Source organism: Sus scrofa, chromosome 1, assembly GCF_000003025.6.
Source record: "Sus scrofa isolate TJ Tabasco breed Duroc chromosome 1, Sscrofa11.1, whole genome shotgun sequence".
NCBI classification, from domain to species: domain Eukaryota; kingdom Metazoa; phylum Chordata; class Mammalia; order Artiodactyla; family Suidae; genus Sus; species Sus scrofa.
Window position 1 is genome coordinate 74,624,656 of NC_010443.5, and position 24,201 is coordinate 74,648,856.

At 46.9% G+C, this 24,201-nt stretch overlaps 1 protein-coding gene across 4 annotated transcripts in view; it reads left to right on the plus strand.

The window, feature by feature from the left end:
• The window catches only part of FOXO3 (forkhead box O3), a 133,651-nt gene continuing 111,467 nt past the window's right edge, over positions 2,018 to 24,201 (plus strand). The window contains exons 1-2 of one of the 4 annotated variants that reach the window (XM_021084231.1): positions 2,018 to 2,113; positions 4,905 to 5,657. In XM_021084231.1, coding sequence (XP_020939890.1) covers positions 5,040 to 5,657 — 618 coding nt within the window. In that variant the 5' untranslated portion in view covers positions 2,018 to 2,113; positions 4,905 to 5,039. 4 annotated transcript variants of the gene reach the window in all.

The window sequence follows — 24,201 nt, forward strand, 5'->3', positions numbered from 1 at the left end:
TTCTACCTCAAAGGTAATGCTGGCATTCCTTCTCAATCAACAACCTAACTTAGTTTTTCTAAATGGAACAGTTCAGGGAAGAAATGAATGACCAAGGAAGCCTTCAAGGGGAAGGCAAAGGACAAAGCCATTTTCAGGCTAAAAGGGAACAATCACTGGGATTCAACCTCTGAGTTTTGAAAGTTTTGCCCGTGGGGACACATTACAAGTGTTAATTCTTTGAGTAAGATTCACTATTTACCAAACTGAATGTTTATAGTAACTGCCAGTTGAGGTTGATCCTCAACTCATTAGAAGCCTACTTCGGAGTTCCTGTCGTGGCGCAGTGGTTAACGAATCCGATTAGGAACCATGAGGTTGCGGGTTCGGTCCCTGCCCTTGCTCAGTGGGTTAACGATCCAGCGTTGCTGTGACCTGTGGTGTAGGTTGCAGACGTCGCTCGAATCCCACGTTGCTGTTGCTGTGGCCCTGGCGTAGGCCGGTGGCTGCGGCTCCGATTGGACCCCTAGCCTGGGAATCTCCACATGCCGCGGGAGCGGCCCAAGAAATAGCAAAAAGACAAAAAAACAAAACAAAAAAAAACAGGAGAGAAAGAAACTTACCCCACACTATATATGACCACTCTATGTATGACCTTTTGATTTGTCTTTTACTGCTTATAAACTTTTGAAATCTTTAACTTTTAAACATCTTTTCCCCCCAATTTAGACTGTAAAACTTTTTGAGGGAAATAGCTGTATTTTGTCTTCTGTTAAACACCAAGGGGGTCACAATAAACTCTTTTAATCTACTGAATCTTTAATTCTACCATTTTTTAAGGGAATGCCCTTGGCATATGCATTTTGTAAATGGACACTCGACATGTTTATAGTGAACATCTAATGGCTGAGAGCCCAGCTAGTTAAACACATTCTTTCTACGTCTTAATGACAAAGGATGCTTAGATTTAGAAAAGAAAAAGGGTGATTTCTTTTAACAGTGTGTTAAAGTATTAAGAAGCAACTGCAAATTCTTTGGATTTTATGCTGTATCACAGTGCAAAGTCCTGGGTGATCTGGTCTCACAGTTCTTCGTGCAAAGCAGAAAATTAGACGCAGGGTAATATATTTTACCCTGCCTTGGGCACTTGAAGCTGAGAGTTGTGACATCAACAACATTCATACATCGTCGTCCACAGTCCAGCTATGAACCAAATGCAGGCCCACAAGGGGAGGAGAGGCGCCCGACGCAGAGAAGCTAGCCCAGGAAGTAGTCAGAGCCCTCCTCCCCAGACTTCTCTCTCCAAAGACAACCCCAAGTAGGAGTGAAGTTGTACTTGGGCAGAGATGTATGCCCAAGCACAGGTCCATATGGACTGGGGACATTCAGAGCAAGGGTGCAAACCACGAAAGATGACGAAAATCCACCTCATGGACAGGGTATTTGGTGCCAGAGAGTGTACGAACGTGTTAAATCTGCTCGGCAACCGGTGGCCGCGGAGCCGGGCCTGGCGCAGCCTGCACGGCCAAAAGAAACAGGTGGCTTTGTTCCCGGAATGTGAACGAGGGAGACGAGCCTGGGCTTACAAAAGGCAGCGAGCATTCCGCGGAGGGTACACTTTGTCTCTGTACACACTTGGGCGACGCGCGAAACTCGCAATCAGGCTCCGCGGCCAGAGTGGCCAGCTGCGCAAGAATCCCGCAGTGGGGACAGCCGTGCTGGCCCGCGAGCAGAGCTCCGGAAGGCGGTGGCGCGAGCTCCGCCGCGTCCCCCAGCCAGAGCGTGCGGCCCCACGCACCAGCAACTCCGCCGCGCAGCCAACAAAACCTTCCTATTAAAAATAACACCCACGTGCGCTGGTAAACAAGCGCGCGCTGCTGGAGGTGCTGCGCGCCCCGGGCGAGGCTGTGCGACGCGCGTTCGCTCTCCCCCTGCACGTGTCTGACGGCTCCGCCCGCGCGGTGCTAGCGCGGCCCAGTCTCCGCCCCTTAGGCGGGCCGCGCACCTCCCCTAGCGGCTCCCGGGCCCTAGCGCCCTATGCACCATTCGCCGCAGTACCAGGCGCGCCCCGCAGAGTGCTCTCCAACTTTTCTCCCCTGATGCCACCTCATCGCGGCGGGACCCATCGCCACAGGTCTGCACCCTGCCACCCCTCCCCGGTCCTCTCATGTCTCCCTCCTTTTAACTCTCCCTCCCGTCAGCGCGAGAAGGATTGCCTTCTGGTTCGCGCCCTATCCTCTCATCCCTCTTCTCCTTCCTTCGAATTTTACTCGATTGTTTATTATTTGCTGGGGAGGCGGAGGCGGGGGGCGGAGAAGGGCGTCTAGGGCCTGGAGACGGATGGCCGCGGCCAGTCAGCGCGCGGCGTGGCTTGACGAGTAAGCGCCGCAGCGAATGGCTACCCGGCGCAGAGCTCCCAGGTCACGCGCTTGTGGATACAATGACATCATCTGTTTGTACGCGTCGAACTAGCTTGTTGCAGGGGCGGGGCCTCGCGTCACTTGAGTGACGGGTCCTGCGCAAAGTCCGGAGCCTGGATTAGGCAGGGTGGGCGGACTCCTGCGCCTGCTGGGTTGGACCTTTTTGTGTTTGGGGTTGTTGCTGAGCCCGCTCTCAAGTCTAGTGTCTCTAGTGACTTGGTAGGATTTGGGCTGGGGTAGGGGGGAGAGATTTCTGAACGAAAATGGAAAGACTTTTAGTGTGTGTGTCGTATGTAGTGAATTCTTAGTGCACAAATGAACGGCTTGGGTACTGATCGTAGGATAAGGACTTTTGAAGATGTTTTTCTAAACTTGAAGAAATAGTTTTCTTTAAAAAGATAAAAAAAACACAATTAGCTATTTTGCGTCTTTTAAAAATTAGACTCATTATTTCCCATTTACAGTTGTTCAAAAGTTATTTTTGTACTTAAGAATGCGGAATAATTTGCTTTTCTCTTAGTTACAGTTATCCCCTCCTTTGCCATGAAATTCATGAAAAATGAAATACGATTGCAGTCAGGCGTCTTAGGTTAGAGACTAAGTGCAAACTTTCGTGCAGGATCAAAACTGAGGGCATCAGCTTATCGAAGTCCTGAGGGCCCCAACATCTTCGCTTGCTAGTACTTTCACGCTGAGGTAACTCTTATCATCAGCGGACAGCATCTCGTCTCCAGGTGTTACCTGGTGTCGGGTTCTAAAGGGGAACCGGACACCAGGGCGGGCCCAGAGCCTGGCGGAGGGACGCGCTGGCTAGGGGGACCCCCCAGTGCCAGGCGCCCTGCTCCGAGGCAGGGCGGCCACGCGACAGCGCTCGTGGACCGTTTGGGGCTCTGGGCTGCCCCCTCCCTTTTCTTCTGGGCCCGCGCCACGCTTTGTTTTCTTTGAGGCTCGCGGGAGGGAGGAGGAGCCCGGCGGGGAAGGCTGCTGGAGCCCGCCGTGTCCCGGCGCCGATGCGCGCCGTGACACCCAAGCCCGCAGCCCCGGGGATCTGGGCCGCGCACGCGCGCACATACACACACACACACGCGCGCACACGAGCGCACCCGGGCACGCTGCCCAGCCCTCCCCCTGGGCGGGGACCCGCTCGCCGTCAGCCTAGGTTGAGGCACCCTGCGTGTGTCTATAACTTTGTGCTGCTGCCGCGGCCGCCCTGCTCGTGGAAGGGAGGAGGAGGAATGTGGAAGGCGGCGGCGCGCTGGCTGACAGGCGGTTCCTCAGGCGGGCTGCAGCAGCGGCGGCCGGAGCGCCTCTCCTTGGCTGAGGTTGTGCGCCCCCTCCTCGCCGCGCCCCGGGCCCGCGCGGGATTGTGCGTCCTCCCCCCTCGTCACTGAAGGGAAGGAACCGAGGTAGGCGCCGGAGCTGTGCAGCGGGGCGGCCGCCTTCCCGGTGACTCCGGATCTGCTTCCGAGCTGGGCCAGGCGCTTCCCTTTTCCCTCCCCGTGACTCGGTGTGCGCGCCCTTCTTCTCTCCCGCTAGTGTTTTTAAAGGACTTGAGTGAAGGGGGGAAACTGTCAAGATGGCAGCAGTGGGAGCAAGGAGGTGATGAACGTGCTGGTCCGGGTTTTCTGTTGGCCTGGGAGACTTGTGCTTCCTGACCTGTTGGAAGATTTACGTTTCGACTACTCCCCTCCCCCCCGTTCTTATAGGGAAAGGGGTGGAGGGCACAACGCCCGCGAGAAAATAAACCACACCACCCCCAAAGTGGCCGTTGCTGCTCAGCTCGACCCTTGGCAAACACCCGCTGAGCTGCTTGTCTCCCTTCTTCCCGTCTTTCCCTGTTCCTGGAAGTGACAAGGGCCCGTTTGCGCTCGGACCCACATTCGCCCTCTCGGCCCGCGGGCGAAGAGAGGAGAAGGGGACTGCCCGCGCAGTCCTCGGGCTCGGGTCCTCCGCTGGGAGGGGATGGCAGGAGAGCGCGGAGGCGGCGGGGCCGGGACCAGGCCGGGGAGAAGAGCCGAAGACGCCACAGACTTTGGCGGCGGTGGCGCCGCGGGAAGCACTTGTGCGGGCCGGAGCGAAACATAAACAAACGCACGCACACCCGGGCTCAGGCTCCGACCGCGTCTGGGCTGCGCCAGCTCGGGCTGCTGCCCGCTTTAAAGGCGCGGCTCGCGCCCCTCCCCCGCCCCGCCCCTCCCCCTTCTTCCCCGCCCCGCCACCTAGCCCAGTGGAGACCTGCAGCTCCGCTGGCGGTGGCGGCGGGGGGAGGGGGTTGCCCCGTGCGAGCCTGTCGATTCGCTCCTGTCTCCCCCGCGGCCTGACCAGGGGGTGGCGTCTGCAGCGCCAGGTTCGCGGGACGCACGTCTCCAGGTCTGCCTGCTCCTGGGAGGCGGGCGCGGTGTGGTCGGGAAACGGCGGCGGCGGCGGCGGGCGAGGACTCGCCGGGGACTGAGCTCCAGCCCGGGATAATCAACTCTCCTTCTCTCTCCTCTCGTGCTTTCCCAGGCGGCGGCAGTAGCAGCGGCGGCGGCGCCCGGGAGCCCGAGCCTTCGCGGCGCCCCCGTCCCTCCCCCGCCGCACCCCGCCCCGGCGCAAGAGGAGAGTGTGAGAGCCGGAGCCGCGGGCGGGCAGGCGGCGAAGATGGCAGAGGCGCCGGCCTCCCCGGTCCCGCTCTCTCCGCTCGAAGTGGAGCTGGACCCGGAGTTCGAGCCCCAGAGCCGTCCGCGCTCCTGTACGTGGCCCCTGCAGAGGCCGGAGCTCCAGGGGAGCCCGGCCAAGCCCTCGGGGGAGGCGGCCGCTGACTCCATGATCCCCGAGGAGGAGGACGATGAAGACGACGAGGACGGCGGCGGTAGGGCCGGCTCGGCCATGGCGATCGGCGGCGGCGGGGGCGGCCCGCTGGGCTCTGGGCTGCTCCTGGAGGACTCGGCCAGGCTGCTGGCTCCCGGAGGGCAGGAACCCGGGTCCGGCCCAGCCTCCGCGGCGGGCGCGCTGAGCGGAGGGACGCAGACGCCGCTGCAGCCTCAGCAGCCACTGCCACCGCCGCAGCCGGGGGCGGCTGGGGGCTCCGGGCAGCCGAGGAAATGCTCCTCCCGGCGGAACGCCTGGGGGAACCTGTCCTACGCCGATCTGATCACTCGCGCCATCGAGAGTTCCCCGGACAAACGGCTCACTCTGTCCCAGATCTATGAGTGGATGGTGCGCTGCGTGCCCTACTTCAAGGATAAGGGCGACAGCAACAGTTCTGCCGGCTGGAAGGTGCGTACCCACCTCGGACGGGCGGACAGACCCGCCCGGTCTCCTGCGCAGTGCGAGACGCGCCTTCGATTCGTCCGAGCGCGCCTGCGGGCGCCCGGGAGAGGGGTTGGCAGGGAGAGCCTCAGCTGTAAGGCTTTGGGGGTTCTGTGTGACCTCCGGAGGAGGGGAGCCCGGGGACCGCTGCGGACGCGGCGGGAGCGGGAGAGGAGGCTCCTGGGGAAGCCTCAGGCTTGGCCAGATGGGCAGGAGTGCATTTGCCCGATTCCTGGGTTGTAGCGGAGGAGGTACGTCCGCGGCCAGCTTTGGAGCAGGTTTCCCCGTAGTGGGGGTGCGGCGAGGCCGCTGCGGGTGGAGTGAGGGGACTTGTTTGGGAATCAGTGCCCAGAGGAGGGGTTGGATTTGTGGTTTCCAGTCGGTCGCCTAAGCGTGGTGTGTTGAGACTAGCCAGATGAGAACCCCTGTGTCCAAGTTTCAGGCTTGTAGGTGTTAACTCCCACAGGCACATCGATCCCATTACAAAAAGCAGTGGTTGTAAACCTTTTCCTGGCCGGCTCTCTTTCCTTGCGTGTGTTAACACCTTTATTCCTAAGAGGTGTCTCAACCTTAAACCTTCCTCTGAGTAGCCTCTGAGATGATCTGGGCCCCGACCCGGCCAGCCCTTCCACCTCAGCGGGAACTGTCCTGCACCTGCTGCTTCCCCGCTGAGGCCTGGCCTCTGGAGCTGTTTCAAGCAGCGGGTCCAGGAGTAGAGAACCGGGGCCTGTCGCTTCACGTAAGCCTTTGGGAGGCAGGTTTGCTGGCAGAGCTGAGCCATAATGGCTTCTACCTGTAAGTGAACCTGAAGAGAGGCTCTCCACTGTTCCTTTTCAGCCTCTTGGGGCACTGGACACGTGGTAGGGAGAGAGGTGTGGAAAGGCCTATGATGTAATGACTTCCTGCAGTTGGGCATCCAAAGAGATTAACTCCTGTGCCCCTGCTGGGCTGCAGATACCCAGCGGCTTTGTTTTTGCCAGGCCCCCATCTCTGTGATATGAGTTAGTCGGTACCAGGCAAAAGAGAGCCCTGTGCAACTGGAGGGAGATACATATCACTTCATATTATTTCTCAGTTGCTTCTATTAACAAGTTAGCTTTTTTTTTTTTTTTTTTTTTTTTTTTTTTAATTAAAGAGGTAGTTGCTTCCTCCTTCTGTCCCTTCTTTCATTGTCTTTGGGGAGTCCTGTACTTCCTGGGTTCCAGTGGGTGTATAAAGAACAGTTTGACCTTAGTGGAGAACTGAAGCACTGGAGAGGAGTTAGTATATAAAGCTAAAGGATTCAATGTATTGACTTATAATTGTTTAAAAAAAACTTACAAAGTGCCATACGATTTTTTTTTTTTAGTGGTTAGTGTTGGGAAGGGCTTGTGTAGGTACCTTAAAAGCAAAAGGTGTGCTTTGATATTTTTCCACAAATTCCACAGATCTGTCTCATCATTTAACAAATGCTGATACTATGAATCTTATATCTGATTGAACTTTACCGCTTTGCAAAGAAATGTGAGTTGTGTGATATGGGGACTATTTACAGAAAGGATGACAGTTCCATTTCAAAGCAGTGCTAATGTGATACTTTTAAAAACTGAGTTTCCAAATGGATAGCAACTGTAGTGTTAGGAAGGAGTGAATTTATGGGATCTAAGAAGATGGATGGGGGGTTTGAAATATTTTTCAAATTTCTCACATGTGAAATTTAGTCTTACATGTTTTAAATTTGGTGTAGATAACCTGTTAGTTGAAAGTTAGCCTTAACTTAGTTAAAAAGTTAACATTGAAAGCATTTTCACCTTTCGTATGATTTTTTAAGATTACAGAAGTAATTTTAGCTTTACAAGTAGCATTTCTTGTAATAAATTTATGTACACTATAGTTAAAGCTAATACCAGTTTGTAGTATTTGATTTTTTTTTAAAGGTTTATAGGAGAAGGTGGTATTATCAAAAGTAGCCTTGAATTGAGACTGGACTAATTAATTTTATTTTCCTGTAGCTTACAGGATTTGCAGTAGAGATTTTTGGGCCTCGTCGTAAACTTTGTGGTTTTATGTCTTGACTATTTTTTGGTCTCATGGTTTCTTTTTTCCTTCTCTGCTACCTCACTTCTCTTTAACATCTCATGAAATAATGTAAATTGAAACTGTCTAGCCATAATATGTTTAAAACAGGACCCAAATTTTATGAATATTTTTACTTTAAAATTTTACACCAAGTCCATTTCTGAGTATCACATGAGAATTAATCTTTGAAGACTATAGGAATATAATTTAAAGAGTTTGCAAGATGACCTTTATCAAAAGATGCAGCCATGCAGGAACTTTCAAATCTTTGAGGATTGAGAAGGCTCTTTGAAACTGGGGCTGCTTGGTTTCACATTCCAATTATGACTAATAGCCAACCTTTTTTTGGGCTTGTGGTTTAGTGGGGGTAGAAGAAGAGGGAAAAGGGAGAGGTCAGGAGCTAATTGTGACCCATTTCCATGCATCCAGGTTTTAGGAATTGATTCTGATCGTGATTAGTCATTTTGGAAGCATGCATGTGCATTTAAACCACACTACTTTCATTCTGAGTTATGCATTCAGGTTTTTAACTTCTAAAAATATCTAGGATTCAGGTTCCCCTCTCCTAGTCAGGTATGCACACGGGAATAGTATGTAGGTCTAGGCCTTACCTCTTTTGTGGCTTTTTGGGCAGTTGTATTATGAGATCTTGGAACCAGAAGTATCACCCTGAGATCATAGAACAAATTAGAAAAGAAGCCTCGGAGATCAGAATCAGGACCAGTGGTTCAAAACTCTGGTTGCATAGTAGAATTACCTGGGAGCTTGTTTTTAAAAAAACACCAGTACCCAGAGAATCTGATTTATTTGGGCTGGTGTGTGAACATTGATTGGGGGTGTTTTTTGTTTTATTTTTGAAGTTTTTCAGGTGATTATAGCAGACAGCCGAGATGAGGTTTACTAATCTAGTTAAGCCCTTTTATTTTATAGGTGAAGAACATGATTCTACAAGTTAATGATTTTTCCTAGATGGGACAGCTAGTTATTTAGTACAGAAGTAATTAGTAGCCGAGGTTTTAGAGATCTTTGTTCTGTTTCATTTTTTAGGGCTGAACCTGTGGCATATGGAAGTTCCCAGGCTAGAGGTAGAATTGCAGCAGCAACTGCTGGCCTACCCACAGTCACAGCAATGCTACATCCAGGCTATGTCTGCGACCTACACCTCAACTCATGGTAACACTGGATCCTTAACCCACTGATCGGGGCCAGGGATTGAACCCACATGCTCTTGGATACTAGTTGGGTTCATTTCTGCCCAGCCTTGATGGGAATGCGTAGAGATCTTTGTTCTTTTTTTTTTTTTTTTTTTTTTTTTTTGTCTTTTTGTCTTTTTGTCTTTTTGTCTTTTCTAGGACTGCGTGCTGCACATGGAGGTTCCCAGGCTAGGAGTCTAATCGGAGCTGTAGCCACTGGCCTATGCCAGAGCCACAGCAACGTGGGATCCAAGTTGTTACACTGCAGCTCATGGCAACGCTGGATCCTTAACCCACTGAGTTCCTGGTTGGATTCGTTAACCACCGAGCCACAACAGGAACTCCGAGATCTTTGTTCTTTATCGCACCATTTTTCTCTTTAAATTGATCCTTTCTAAGGTTATTTACTAAGTACTGAATAGTTTTAAATAACTAGAGGTTGTTTTCCTGAAAAGTGTATTTGCCTCTCAATCTAAAAACATCTTGGTTATTATTGTTTCAGCATCGAAAAGATAGACAAATATTAATGGAGGCTAAGTGAGTGCACAGTGTTTGCAAAGCTGTCTGGGGTCTATCAGGATGGGTACTAGGAACTATGAAGTGACGAAAGTGGCAGAAAAGAGCATTTTAACAAAAGGAGGAAGCTCTTGGTTACTTTAAGTTTGTCAGATGCTAACTGTGCCAGGGAGAAAGGTGATGGCTATCTCACAGGTTCCCTTACTTCAGGCGCTAAAGTAGAAATGAATGATCAGATGTGGTTAAGAGGGGAAAAGGTTACATTTCCTTTAATTCAGATTAAGCTAACTTGCACAGCACCCTTAATTGAATTGGTGGGTTCTCTTGTTTCCTCCTGTCTCAGGCAGACCTCTAGGACTCCAGGGTTTACCTGGGAAGGCCTGTTTATCACTGATTCTCCTTCACATGCCTGCACGCCTGCTTTTCCCATGAGTCAGGGCACAATTATGATAGGCAGCCCTGAGTTTCTGTAGTGAGTCCTGTAATTTCACAAATGTAAGATACCGTGTGAGGACTTTGCTGCTGTTGCAGTGGATGACTCCTCAGGAGAGTGGGTCTTCCTTTATGTGAGAATGCATCCTCTTACTGATGCTTCCCAGGGTTAAAAGAGGAAGGCCAACCTGCCACGTAATGCCTGCTAATGTCCTCACCGTCTCCTCTTTAGATGAACGCATTCAGTTGCATTTCAAGAGATTGAATGAAGAAAATATTATTTTAACTGCAACTTTGATGTTTAAAAATCGTTAAAAATTTTAAGTTTCAAGATGACAAAGTCACAGCAATTCCATGTTGGCTTCTAATTTTGCCCTCGGTCACCTTTTGGAGTAACTCACCAAAGGGCCAGTTTCGGTCGTGCCATACGAGGAATCTGTCTTCAGCCTGGCCCCGGTTGCCAGAACGCTGTTTTGTAATTTCCTTTGGCAGTGCTGTCTTTGTCGGTGATTCTCAACTAACATACTTCCTCTTTGTAGGGCAGCAGTACACTAGGGGGACTGTTTTTCTTCTTTTGCAAAGCTGTGTCATCGACCAATGAAGTGAAGAAATTGGCCCTTTTAGACTTTGATCTGTGAGCCCTGGGTAGCAGAGAGACTCTTTTAAAAAGAAGCTAAGTGTTTGTTTTGATATATTTTATTTCCTCCTTAGAAAATTCAGTGAAACTATGCAAACTTATTTTTAGGAGTTTTTAGGAGGGTTCTATTTTAAGAGAATGACACCATAGAAGAACATCTTGTAGTTAAATTTTTTAATACTCATGATTCTTACTCAATACCTGTAAGATGTTTTTATTTGGAAGATTAATGAAGAAGCCTTGCCTCACTAAAAAAATCATTTACTTGGTCTGCAGAAATTTGAGCAGGCCCATTCATCAAAGATCTTGCTGAAATGCAAAGGTGTGATTGTTTAAGCCAGTGCCTTCTAGCGAGGTACCCAACTTATCCTTTGCTGATCCGATTCCAGATTCCCTGGACTGGAGAGAATATGGAATTTATTTTGTTCTCATACCCATTCATCTTGTCTGTGGGGAACAGACTGATCCTATTTTTGGCTCCTCTTTTTTCTCCTCAACTTTTCCTGTATCACTTGTGGAGGGGCCCTTAGGGCCCCTTGGGCTTTTTGCATCTGTAGAGGGAGTGAGGGATGCCGTGTTTGTAGATGGCTTAGTGTCAGTAAATGCTACAGCTGCTGTACAGTAAGTGAGTCAAAGATTGGAAAGAGAAAACCCTTTTTAGCCATTTGCCTCTCATGCCATTTCATTCATTTGACAAATATTTATCAAAAGCATACAGCATGCAGGGTGTTCTGCCGGGCCCATGGATGCAGTGGTAGCACAGGGCAGATAAGATTCCAGTTCACAGCAGTTCATGTTCTCTTGCGGGAAGACAGAAAGTAAACTTGCAAATCTCTGCTTTGTAAACTTGTCATTAACGTCCTTTCTCTTTGCCTTTTTCCCCATCTGTACTTCTGCTCTCCTTAGTGCTTTGGCTCTCCGCAGAGTAGTTACCGGCAAATGGCAAAGTTGATGTTGAGCTCTGACTTAGAGAGCTGGTCTTTAGCTCTTTGCAGATCATTTTTAGTTTGCTTTGGAGGCACAAGACCACTGTCACATGGCTCCTGTAGTTTGGGTCTGTTTCAGTGAAGCTGGGGCCTTCCTAAGTCCACTCGGATTAGAGACAGGCCTGTGGCCCTGAACTAACCTTAAGTCACCAGTTCTGTCCTGTGGGGCCGTGGTGGACTGGCCTCTTGGGGGTGGTGGGGGGGTGGAGTCTTGGTGCAGTAGAATCATCTGCATTGCTTCTTGCCTCAAATGCAGAACCAAAAAAGTCTTAAAGATCATCTAACGACTGTATTTTACAAGTGAGGAAACTGGCCAGGAGCATGTGAGTGACTAGCTCAGAGACACACAGCTAGCAGGGGTGGAGTTAAGAGTGTGTCCGTGTGAGCCCAGGGCACTAGTGTTCTGTAATGTCTCTTGCTAACCATTGTGGTTTCACAGCTGTTCGAGTTAGTGCCTCCATTTCTGCAAATTCTTACTTCATTTTGCTGTCCTCTGCTCCCCCTCCCCCATCCTCCAGGCAGGCTGGCTGGCAGGAGGGAAGTTGTGTTTCTCATTTTGCGTTTTTCCTCAGCACTCTGAGCTCACCTTGTTAGAAAAGCCTATTCTCTCAGCCCCACCCTACGCTGCCCACCCCCTGACTCCTGCCTGTTTCTTTGTCACTTTTCTGTGGTTCCTGTATATTCTCAAGTACAGTGTGAGAGCCTGGACAGCAAGGAAGGTGTCTACCAGACAAAGGCATTTCTGATACTTGGAGTGATTTTCTTTTCTTTTCTTTTTTTTTCTTTCTTCTTCTTCTTCTTTTTTTTTTTCTTAGGGCTGCTCATGCGGCATATGGAAGTTCCCAGACTAGTGGTCGAATAGGAGCTGCAGCTGCCGGCCTACACCACAGCCACAGTAACAAGGGATCCGAGTCACATCTGCAACCTACACTACAGCTCATGGCAACACCGGATCCTTAACCCACTGAGCAAGGCCAGGGATTGAACCCAAGTCCTCATGGATACTAGTTGGGTTTGTTTCCACCAAGCCACAATGGGAACTCTTGGAGCTGCTTTTGGGATCATGTCCTCAGCGCATGAGCTTATTAGCCTTGTTCTGGGACAGCGACACTGAAAAGGTTTGACGTGAGTCAGGAGTGAGGTGATGCCTTTTGGATACTTGTAGCTATGGAGGTGGCCCAGACTCCCTAGTGTTGATATGATGTAGTATAATTATGAAATGATGTTCTGCTGTCTAAGGCGCTTCTTGCAGTGTCTTGTTTCCTAATGTAGAAGTCCCTGAAAACTTCATCAGTCTTTACCCACCACAGAAACTGAGGAAAACCTGATCTTAGGGTGACCTTTCCTTCAGAGAAAGTTGAAATCAAGTCTGTCCTCTGTGCGGGCCCCCCACTTTATGTGGCATCAATATGTCTAGAAAGAGTCATGGCATGTTCAGCCTAAAATGTATTTACCTACTTCTTAAGGGAACAGAGCTCTTGTGTAAAACTAAGTTATCTGCATTGGACGCTTAAATCCCAGATGCACTTAAAGTTTTATTTTTATGGGTTGGAAAATAGAAGTCACATATGAAGGAAGAAGAGATAGGGAGCATTCTGTGAGTTGGGCCTTTCCAGGGCCCGTCTGCAGCTCTTCTGACGTAGTCTGTCTTTTTTTTCTTTTTTTTTTTTTTTGGCCGCGCCTGTGGCATATGGAAATTCCCTGGCTAGGGATTGAACCCATGCCATAGCAGTGACTTGAGCCTGGGCAGTGACAGTGCCGAGTCCTTAACCACTAGGCCACCAGGGAATGCCCTGAGGTAGTTTGCTGAATAGGTTGTTGGGCTAGTGATTATCTTAGAGGATCCTGATTCTGATTGTATCACTACCCAGAAAGGCTCTAAACATTTTATTCTTGACCTCACAACTTTCCTTTCTCAGTATTGCAGTTTCCTTGGTTGGAAAAAGAAGTACGATAGGAAATATCCATAGAATATTGTGATGCATCCCTCTACCTGGTAAAACACAAATGTATGATCAGAGTATGTTCCAAGCTGGTTTTTTTTTCACTTGGACTTTTTTTTTTTTTTTTTTTAAGGTTTTAATCTTTGAGAAGTTTTCTCTGCAGGGTGTCAGTCACTACTTTGGGATAATATTACTAAGTGAAGTGGACTAACTTCTCTGATGGCCTGAGGGGCTTGCACTAATTTGCTACTCTAGTAATTGCTTGTGGTGAAGAAGCCAGATTATCTTACAGGGGCTCTCCATGCCTGGGTGTCCAGATGAGACAGGTGAGCCCAGAGTACTCTGTGGCACACGCGTAGGGGGCAAGGCCAAGGTAGGATGTGACCCCTATCACAGACAACCACATGCATTAGCTTTCCTCTGGAGTGAACCCATAATAAAGCCAACAGATTGCCTTTGGCAGTTTCCAGTATGTGTTTTGTAATTTCTTATTTCTTTGAAGACTTTTGAGTGTATATGTGTTGGAGAATCTACATCATATTTTTCCTTGTTTTTTAGATGTCTAGTAAAATTAATTGGCTTCTGAAAAGCCAATTTTAATAAAATTAACTTGGCTTCTGAAGCCATTGAGAATTTTCTTTAAATTTAGAGCCAGCAGAGGGAGTATATACAAGTCTTTCAGCTAATCTCAAGGTTTTCTTTCCCCCACCTACCTTAAATAATACCTTGGTTAAAAACAAAAAAGAGCTCTAATATATAGTGTTCCATGTAGGCTTATGTCATCATTTAGACAGGATAATTTGGAGGGAATGCTTGAAAACCTAAGATAACTACTTTTGTTTTAAAGGAAATTGGGCTTCTAAGACCCATGGTCCACTTCCACCCCCAAATAGTTAAATGAAAGCCTTTTAAGCTGAAAAATATTCTCCTCTGCCTTACCTCTTTTTGCCACTCCACTCTTGATAATACATGCGATTGTTCATCTATACCTGATACCAAACTACGCAGTATGTTTAGAGTCTGGATCAGTGGATTGTTCTGTGTGCTAGTGCTGTTCTATTTGAGACTTTTGATATTTTCCAAGACTTTCATTTTCCCACAGGTGAGAAAAAGGCAAAAGCTACATTAGTCCCTATTCAGATTTAGTACTCAAGGCTCCACCTGAGGTGGTATCTTTGGACTTTTTTAGAATCTAAACTTCTCTAGTTCTGTGAAGCTGTAATTTGTTACCTTCCTCCACTTTGCCCCAAATTTTGGTGGTGGTGGTTTCCTTTATTTTGTTTTATTTCATTTCATTTCAATTTATTTTATTTTTTGTCTTTTTAGGGCTACACCTGTGGCATATGGAAGTTCCCAGGCTAGGGGTCGAATCAGAGCTACAGCTGCCAGCCTATGCCACAGCAACGCGGGATTCTTAACCCACTGAGTGAGGCCAGGGATCGGACCCACATCCTCATGGATACTAGTTGGGTTTGTTACCCCTGAGCCACGATGGGAACTCTGGTGGTAGTGGTTTATTTTAATTTCGGAACTGTAGTGGGTTGAATAGTATCCCCCACCCGCCCCACCTTCATGTCCACCTGGAACCTCAGAATACAACCGTATTTGGAAATAAAGTTTTTCTGGGAGTAATTAGGTAACTTAAGATGAGGTCATATTGGATTAGTGTGGGCCCTAAATCCATTGTCCTTGGAGGGAGAGGAGTGGACACACTAGGTGCAGAGAAAGCTGTGTGCATGCTTAGGCAAAAGTTGGAGCAGAACAGTTACAGGCCATGAAGCACCAGATGGCTGGGAGATACCCACAGCAAGGCAAGGGCCAGGGACGACCCCTCCCCTGGAGCTTTCAGAGGGAGCGTGGCTCTGCGACACCTTGATTTTGGACTTCTGGACTCCAGCGCTCTGAAAGAGTAAGATCTTGTCATTTGAAGGCCCTAAGTTTGTGGTCATTTGTTATGGTAGCCTTAAGAAAGAAACTTCTCAGGGGCAGAAGAGAGGGTCAGGTAGGATTGCAGATAGAGGAGAAGAATAAAAAGGTTTTATTTTATGTTTTAATTGAGATAATTGACATCATTTCTTAGAGTGAGGTTTACAGTATGATGATTTGGTATTTATAGGTGTTGCAAAATGATTATCACCATAAGTGTAGCTATTTTTTTTTTTTTGAAGTGAGAACTTTTAAGATTTACTCTGTCAACAGCTTCGAGATACACAAGTGCTGATGACAGTCACCACTCTGTATATTACATCCCCAGCACTTAACTTATTTTATAGCTGGATGTTTGTACCTTTTGACCCTCATCACCCATTTTGCCTGCCTAACTATAAGAAAGGTTTGGGATTTTGTTTTGTTTTGTTTGTTTGTTTGTTTGTTTGTTTTTTGCAGCATTCAGAAGTTCTCAGGCCAGGGCTCAAACCTGCACCACAGCAGCGACTCAAGCCACTGCCATGACCATGCTGGATCCTTAACCTGCTGAGCCACCAGGAGAACTCCCCAAAAAGGCTTTGCTTAGATTATAATTAAAATGTTAATCATTCATAGGCTACTTTGTGCTATTTAAATTTCCTTTTTCTTTATCCTGGCTGGAGGTGTAGGAGGAGGCTTGAGTTCCCCTGATCTCTGAGTGAGAATGCCCACATCTCGTCCCTCTCTTCTATTTCTAATGGTGTGTGTTCTGGGCTCCCTCCCACCCCGTGTACTAAATTTCTGCTTCTTGGCCTGTTTTGTGAAGCTGGTGGAATGGCTGTGCTTGTGAATTGTGGACTTGAGGTTTAGTCTAAGGCCCTGAGGTCTGTCTCAGAGCTTTGGTCTAGGATAGTCAGTCTTCAGGGGGTGGGGGCAGTGGCCTGGGTCCTCAGCAGAAGGGTAGTGTTGGAGAAGAGTTCTCTCTTCCCCTTCTAGTTAGGCTGGGAAGAGGAGCCCCAGCAAGTTCACGGCCATCTGTGGTGGGAGGAAGGCTAATCCAGAATCTCTCTGGCTCCTCTTATGCTTGGTTCAGGGCCTTTCAGAGTCTTAACACACTGAAGCCTTCAGGCTCACGTCTCATCTGTATACATTTGTACATTTATGTCCTAAAACAAAACAAAACAAAACCATACTGACAATGCATAGAACATAGCGTGGTTGTCGTCTTCGAAGTTCCCACAGGCATATTCTAGGTTACATAGTTGGTGTTTGGGCTGAATTGTTTATTCACATATTTCAAAATGATATTTTGGGAAAGGGGAGGCAGGGTTAAAAAGCATTTGAAGGAGTTCCCGTTGTGGCTCTGTGGGTTAAGGGCCCAGCTAATAGCCATGAGGATGTGGGTTTGATCCCTGGCGTTGGTCAGTGGGTTAAGGATCCGGTGTTGCCTTGAGCAGTGGTGTAGTTCAAAGATGCGGCTTGGATCTGGTGTTGCTGTGGCTGTGGCGTAGGCTGGCGGCTGTAGCTCCAGTTGTACCCCTGGCCTGGGAACTTCCCTATGCCACAGGTGTAGCCCTAAAAAGGGGGGGAAATCAGTTTGAAATGAGGTTTAGTTTTTACAGTAAAAAGAAGAATTAACACAAGATATTTTGAAACCTAGTTACAGTGATAAGTATGATAATGATAGTGGCTATGATTTATTGAACACTTACTGTGTGCCAATTACTCAGCTAGGTTTTTTTACGTCTAATATTGATCATCCATGATAGGCATTTAAACATAAATCTCAATTTGAAGACAAGGAAATGGTTCAAAACACATTTGGAATTCAAACCCAGGTTTTTTTGACTCTGAACTTTTGTCTTTCTACTATGCTCTACTGCCTCCTCACTGCCGGTGGGATCTTGGGGCAGGGGGTGCAACAATAAAATTGAATTGATGCCTTTTAAAAAGTAGCTATTGTGTGCCACATTCGTTATGAATATTACTGTCAATCCTTACATTTAATCTTTCAGAATACTGTCTTGAATGTTTATTTTCTGAGTTGTGGCAGACTCGGTCCCTCACACCTCTCTGTGTTGGGGGAGGAGTGGACACAGCCATGATTTAGGCCCTGGCCCTTGATCTTGCATGAGCTGATAACTTGTAAGAATCCCATCAGTGCCTGGACGCTTACAGAGTTTGATTTGGGGATTATCATTTCTGTGTGGTCACTGCCTTGTGTAACCATGGTTTACTATGGGTCAGATACAAAGTGTACTCATGTTTTGAACTAATGGATTAATACGTAGTGCATGGAAATCCTTTGGGTTGGGCTATTATCTCTGAGAAATTTCTGCCTTGGGAGAATAGAATCACTGTTTCTGTAGGCTTCGGGTAGGTAAATGAATGGAAAAAAGTACTTCCAAGAAAAATGGATTTCAGGGGGAGAAAATTTGTAAGAAGTTCCTGGCAGAAGTGTGGTTGCCCAATCAGTTCTCATAATTAAGGGTATTAAACATATTTTGTGAGGTGGTCGACTCTGCAGTGCTGTTACTAATGGATTTAAAGGCAGGCACCAACGTAGCAGGTTCAGGATCCAGCATTGTTACTGCAGTGGTTTGGGTCACTGCTGTGGCGTGGGTTTGATCCCTGGGCAGGGAAGTTCTATATAGGATGGGCACCCCACTCCCCCAAAAGAGGCATCAGGACAGAAACAGAAAATATTGCATAATGCAAATCGCTGGCCAGATTGAAGTGTTTATCTTCTTAAGGAGCTTACTGCTTTTGTCGTTAAGGTAAAATATGTCTGAGTAGGGCCTAAAATAATGGTATTAATTGGCCACAGGAATGTAGCACCTGTGTGCCCTGAGATAAAATATGGCTTGCAGAACACTAATCCCGTGTGTGTGTGTGTGTGTGTGTGTGTGTGTGTGTGTTGGAAAAAATTTCAGAACTCTCAGTTTCACAGTAAAGATAGTTGAGTAGTGTCTGGATAGAGTCCAGAAGATAGACTGAAACCCTACGATAAATGTGGAGCAGGCTGAATGGCTCCGCCTGATAACTGAATATGGCAGGGTGTGGGGGATGGTGGTAGGGCTGGATGTCGTTGCAAAGAAGGTGGCTTTGGCCACCTTGGACTTGTAAAGGTACAACCTTGGGTATAAACCTGAAGTTTAAGGAGGGCATAAAATTTATATCCAATACAGCTTGTTGGATGTCTCCTTGAAAACTGGTACTATATTAAAAAGATCAAGTGGAGAGTTAAGTCATTAATTCATGTAATTCAGATCTCAAAACTGCTTTTTTTTCTTGATGTGTCCTAATAATTTCAAAAAATGATAGTTCTTTCATCATAAATTTTCTAGATAATTGCCTTGGTTCCATATTTCATGTTAAGCTTGGCTGAGTGGTATTTAAAGCCTCCTGCTCACCTTCTTCTCCTTTCTCTTTTTTATTTTCGTTTTTATTTTCCTTAATTAAAAACTCAATATAGTTTAATTTCCTTCTAATGCTATAATGGTTTCATAAAGTGAAACACTTCCTTTGGATCTCTCCATCTGCATTTCCTGTTGGTAAACACCTTTAAAAAATTTTACCTAATGTAAGGAGTTCCCGCTGTGGTGTGGTGGTTTAATGATCCAGCTTGTCTCTGTGGAGGTGCCAGTTCGAACTCCAGCCCAGCTCAGTGGGTTGCAGATACCGAGTTGCTATAGCTGTGGTGTAGGTAGGTTGCAGCTTCCACTCAGATTAGATCCTTGGCCCAGGAACTTCCATAGGCTGTGGGTGCCACTGAAAAAGAAAAAAAAAAAATTCTACCTAATTTAAATTTCTACCTTTATATTTCTTCTAGAATTTTTACCTTATGTGATAACTGTCCTGGGGCTTCCTGCCAGCATTCATTTCCAAATCAAGGACTCGTTAATCTCACCCTCATACCTTTGCAGTTTGCATCTTGATCTGTATTTGTGCATTTTTTTTTTTTCCTTCCCTCTCTCCAGCTGGTAGAATGAGAAGGGACATACCTTTATTCACTGGTTATTTGTCAGACGGTCCCATTAACAGCATTAATTTGCCCTGTACTAACATACCTATCACATAAATAAACAGTGGCTCATAGACTACATTTTAAAAAGCAAAAATTGAAACTTTGAGCCCAAGATTTCTCCTGAATTTCTTTAAAAGAACAATGATCAGTTATCTTGAGGGTATCGTTTATGTAACCCTGAGAAACTGGGAGTGAGTGGGCTTTGGAAATGTTATGGGCCTGATTATTTTAAAGTTGTCTTCCAGCTGAGAAGGGTGTGAGTGTGCCTGCCTTAGCACACTTGGGCTCTTAATCTCCTGATAGATAACTTCCTAGGTGAGCTAGTATACTGTTTCTTGAAATTAGTGGCCTCGATCAGACCTTCTATCTCCAACCCTATCCGATACAGATAAGCTTACAGCCTTCTGTTTGAATAGATGCATGTCCTCTGCTGAACCGAATTATCTAAATCAGTCCTGTTTAGTCTCCTTCCTTTCCGAGAAAGATCCCCTTTTTTTCAGGCTGAAAGTCTAGGTGATCTGGGCCATTTGTCAGGCTTTACCATATTCAACCTTGGTGTCAGTTGCCAAGGTGAAATTTGGCATCTGATTGTAGGCATCTTTTCATAGGTGCTCTTTGAGGGAGGAGAGGAGGGGTTTACTCTGATAGTCTCATAATTCAGAGAAGGCTTCAAGGTAATTTGTGCGCAGTCAGTACTGAATTGAGTGAAATACCATATAGCAAATTAGGAAAGCTAACTTGCAGTGTCAGTGAAAACTACCATCATCTAAGTCGATTTTAACATAATGACCTAACAAATGAATGCTTTTATCAAAAATTACTATCCTCATTTTTAAGATTTTCCCACTTGGTTTTCTCATCATAGCAAAAGCTTTAAATTGATGGATCAGTTTTAACTGTTAACACAGTGGGACAACATCTGGGTTTTTCTCTCTGGGTTCCCAGCGATTGTCCTGTGTAAGCAGAAATAATTTTCCCCTGACATCTGTCTCTGTTACCTGTGCTGAGCTTCCCTGCTCTGTCCATTGACCGCCAACACTGCATTCTTCTAACTGGTCTGTTTTGTGTTCATCATCCTGCCTTAAACAGGATCATAAAGCTTTCAGATATCTTTTCCAGCTTGTTACCTCATGCATATGTGCTTAGTCAAGAAGGAAAAGAAGAAAATAACTATCTTGGTTTTATCATCTGTATGACATGGTTTTACACTTTGAAAATTCACTTGTCAGTGTGGTTACTGGGAGGATAATTTCAATTACAAAGGGCTCTGAGAGTTACTGCTACTTCCCCTTAAAACAAAAACATTTTTTTTTTTTTTTTAAGTTTTGCTCAGGGATACATTTTATTGCTTTTCAGGTTGAACTTTTAGAGGAATTGAACATCATTTTGGAGGAGTTGAACATGATTTCATAGTTGAACTTTTAGGCATTGTTTGTGAGATGTGAAAGCTCTTTGCCTCAAGTTCCTAGTTATTAACTCCTCTGGGGGGAGAAAAAATAGTACCCTTTTAAAAAGGGTTTCCTGATATGTCCTTTGGACTGTTGCCACATCTTTGGCAATTGAGTATACCTCCTTGATTATCTAACTGTTTCTGATTTTTGAACCTGAAACTACCGATGTTGGGTCGATCCTTAGATCAGTCTCAGAATCTAAGAGACTCAATTTTACTTTTCCCAGCTGCTCTCCCCTTCTCTTCTCTTTTGTGTCATTAGACATTATCTAAAGGGGTCTTACTGCCCTTCTCTCTTTCCCAGTACCCATCGTCTCTCATCTTTCTCCTGCATCAGTAGTTTTCAGCCTCAACTGCCTCATGGGGGAGCTTTGGAAAACACAGGTATCTAGGTCCCATCCTAAACCAGTTGGGTCAGAATCTCTAGGTATGGGCCTGAGCATCTTAGTTATTTACTTATCTATCTACCTACCTACCTATCTGTCTATCTTTTTAGGGCCGAACCTGTGGCATATTGGAAGTTCCCAGGCTGGGAGTCATACTGGAGCTGTAGCTGCCAGCCTAAGCCACAGCAACATGGAATCCAAGCTGTGTCTGCAACCTACACTGCAGCTTGTGGCAATGCTGGATCCTTAACCCGCTGAGTGAGGCCGGGGGTGGAACCTGCATCCTCATGGATACTAGTCAGGTTTGTTACCGCTGAGCCACAAAGGGAGCTCCTCTATATATTTTTAAAGCTCCCAGGTAGTTATATCGTATAGTTGGGGGTGAGAACATTGTCTTAGAAAATTTAGAACGTTTGTCTGTGGAAGTTACTAACAAATTTAGTAATGACTTTGAGGCCTATTTCCACCCTTTTTCTCTACAAGGAGATTAGAAAGTGGAGTTTGCCTCCTAGAAGCTCCATATAAAAAGGGGTGTTGTTGGGAGTTTCCTGGTGGCTCATCAGGTTAAGGATCCAGGGTTTTCACTTCTTGGCTCAGGTTCGACCCCTGGCCCAGGAACTTCTGTATGCCATGGGGCATCCAAAAGAAAAAAAAGGGGGGGGTGCTGTCATAGTGGAATCTAAGAGAATGATTGGCTTCTGAGGCAAAGATGTCATTATTTAATAAACGATTTAACTACAATATCCTCTGTACTTTCTTTTGTTATAAATGATGTGGCTTCTTTAGTTTTCAACTCGCACTTGTTTTTCTAGTCTCCACTGGACCCTGGATAACTAATTTTGAAGTTTCCAGGAATTTGTAATAAGAGATGGTGCTATTTCAAGTCATTGCATAATTCTTGACATCTGAGACGCATAAACTCACTATCCCTCTTTTGTGCAACCTAATCTGATATACTAGAGGATTCTATCATGTTCCAATGCATTAATTTCTCAAAGCATGGTCTCCATACCAGCAGCATCACCTAGGAACTTGTTGGAAATTCAGGTTCTTGGGCCCAACCCTAGATGTATTGAATCAGAAACTCTGGACCCAGCAATCCGTGTTGTCAGAGGCCTCCAGGTAATTCTGCTGCAAGCTGAAGTTTGAGAACCACTGCTTTTAGTCATTTGCTGAGTCTGGAATTTTTCTGGGGACAGATTCGAAATCAAAAATCAAATTTCTCACGCCATTTTGACTTCAGAGGCCTGAAGAGTGGGAAGAGATGAACAGAGAACTTGCAGTGATATCTGTGGAGATGTAACAGAGTTCTTGGCCCTAGACAGACAGTGTAGACTTTCCATAGGTCCTTGTTGCCATGTAGCTTTCTGTGTAGTCAAGGGCACCAGCACCCCCGCCCCGTCCCCCACCAAAGGATCCTTTCAGGTGCACAGAGGAAGCCAAGTGTTCATCCCAGTGCATGTACTGTGTTCAGAGGACTTGTGTTTAGGTTGGATTCTTGTCATTTTGTGATCTCTTCTCCTCGTTTGTTTTGGTCTTGGGGGAACATTTCCTGGTTTAAGACCAGCATCGGATAGGGGGTAGTTCCCTGACTCATCTGCAGACGGACGTGGGACATGTGGGAGAGAGATAAGATTAAAATGTGCTGGGTGTAATCAGTGTGAGAGGGCCAGTGACGTGAAGGGGAAAGTGGTGCTGCTTCGTGTTGAGGGCAGAGGCGAGGCAGTGGTGAGGAGATGGTGTTCACCTTGGCCTAGAGTCTTAATGACGCGTGGCCTCTCCCACCACAAGGCGAAGCCGGGTAAAGATGCAGACACCTTATTGCTGCTTATCAGTATCATTGGATTCTGGAGTCCATTAAACTGGGCCTCTTGAGTAGCCATATCAAACTTAGCTGATGGCTTTAGGAATATAAATAGTGCCAAGAACAGTGGGTTGGCCAGGTCTTGAAAGTTCATTTCAGGACCTTCTAGCAGCTGCTTCAGGATGTTGCCTGAGATTCGTGAATAATCTTATATCTGACGGAGTGAGAAAAAAAACCAGGGTGAGTTTGGATTACAAATTTTTCAGCTATTAGTAGTATACCTTTTCCTCTGTGAAGCCCTATCCATGACCACATGAGCTTCAGAGGGACAGTGATCTGTGTTTTCTTCCTGGGGATGGAGAGGGCAAGCAAGTCACTCTCCAGGATTCACCACGATTCTTGGAAAGGATCAAGAAAGCAGGTTTAGGGGTTGGAACATCAGAAGGTTCACGCAGTGGTGGGGAAGCTGCATTGACAGACTTAGGTCTGGGGCCAGAATGTGGAGGAGAGTCCTAGCTGTGCGTCAGTAATGCTCTCAGCAGCGTTTAGAATTGGACTTCAGGCGAGTGCTCAGCCTTTTAAAGAAGGCGGAAGTCATTCAGCTTGGTGAGATCTTGAGTGCCCGTGGTGGTGACATGCTCCCCAAAGCTGCCACTGCCCACAGATGAAATGACGCATGTCAGTTCGCATCCATTTTGGGTTTCCTGAAGGATGGGCTGCTGCTTGCATGTTTGGGGGAGTGGGTGGGGTTGGTGGTGGTGATAGTGGTGTTTGTTGAAAAGAAATCTGGCGTTAAGGATGCATTTACAGAGGAGTAAAGTGCCTTATGGAACAATCAGGCTCAAAAGAAAAAGCCTGCCTGGCAGCCATGAAGAAGGCCTGGCTTCCAGCCCAAGGATCAGAGGGATCCGAGTCTTTGGCTCCCATGGCCCAGTTCTGAAGATGGAAATAAGGGACATCAATATGCTCAACCATTCTTTAGAAATCCCCTCCAGGAGTCTGTAGAGGAGGCTTTTGGTTTGGGGGAGAACTGCCCTGGGCCCTTAGTTATATGGGGAAGGTTGTGGGTGACATTAGGAAGCTTTTATCCCCTCCCCTTCAAAAAAGGGCAAAAGCAATTATATCTTCTCTGCATTGGAGCAAATGGGTGTGATAACACTCATAGCCTTCGGCT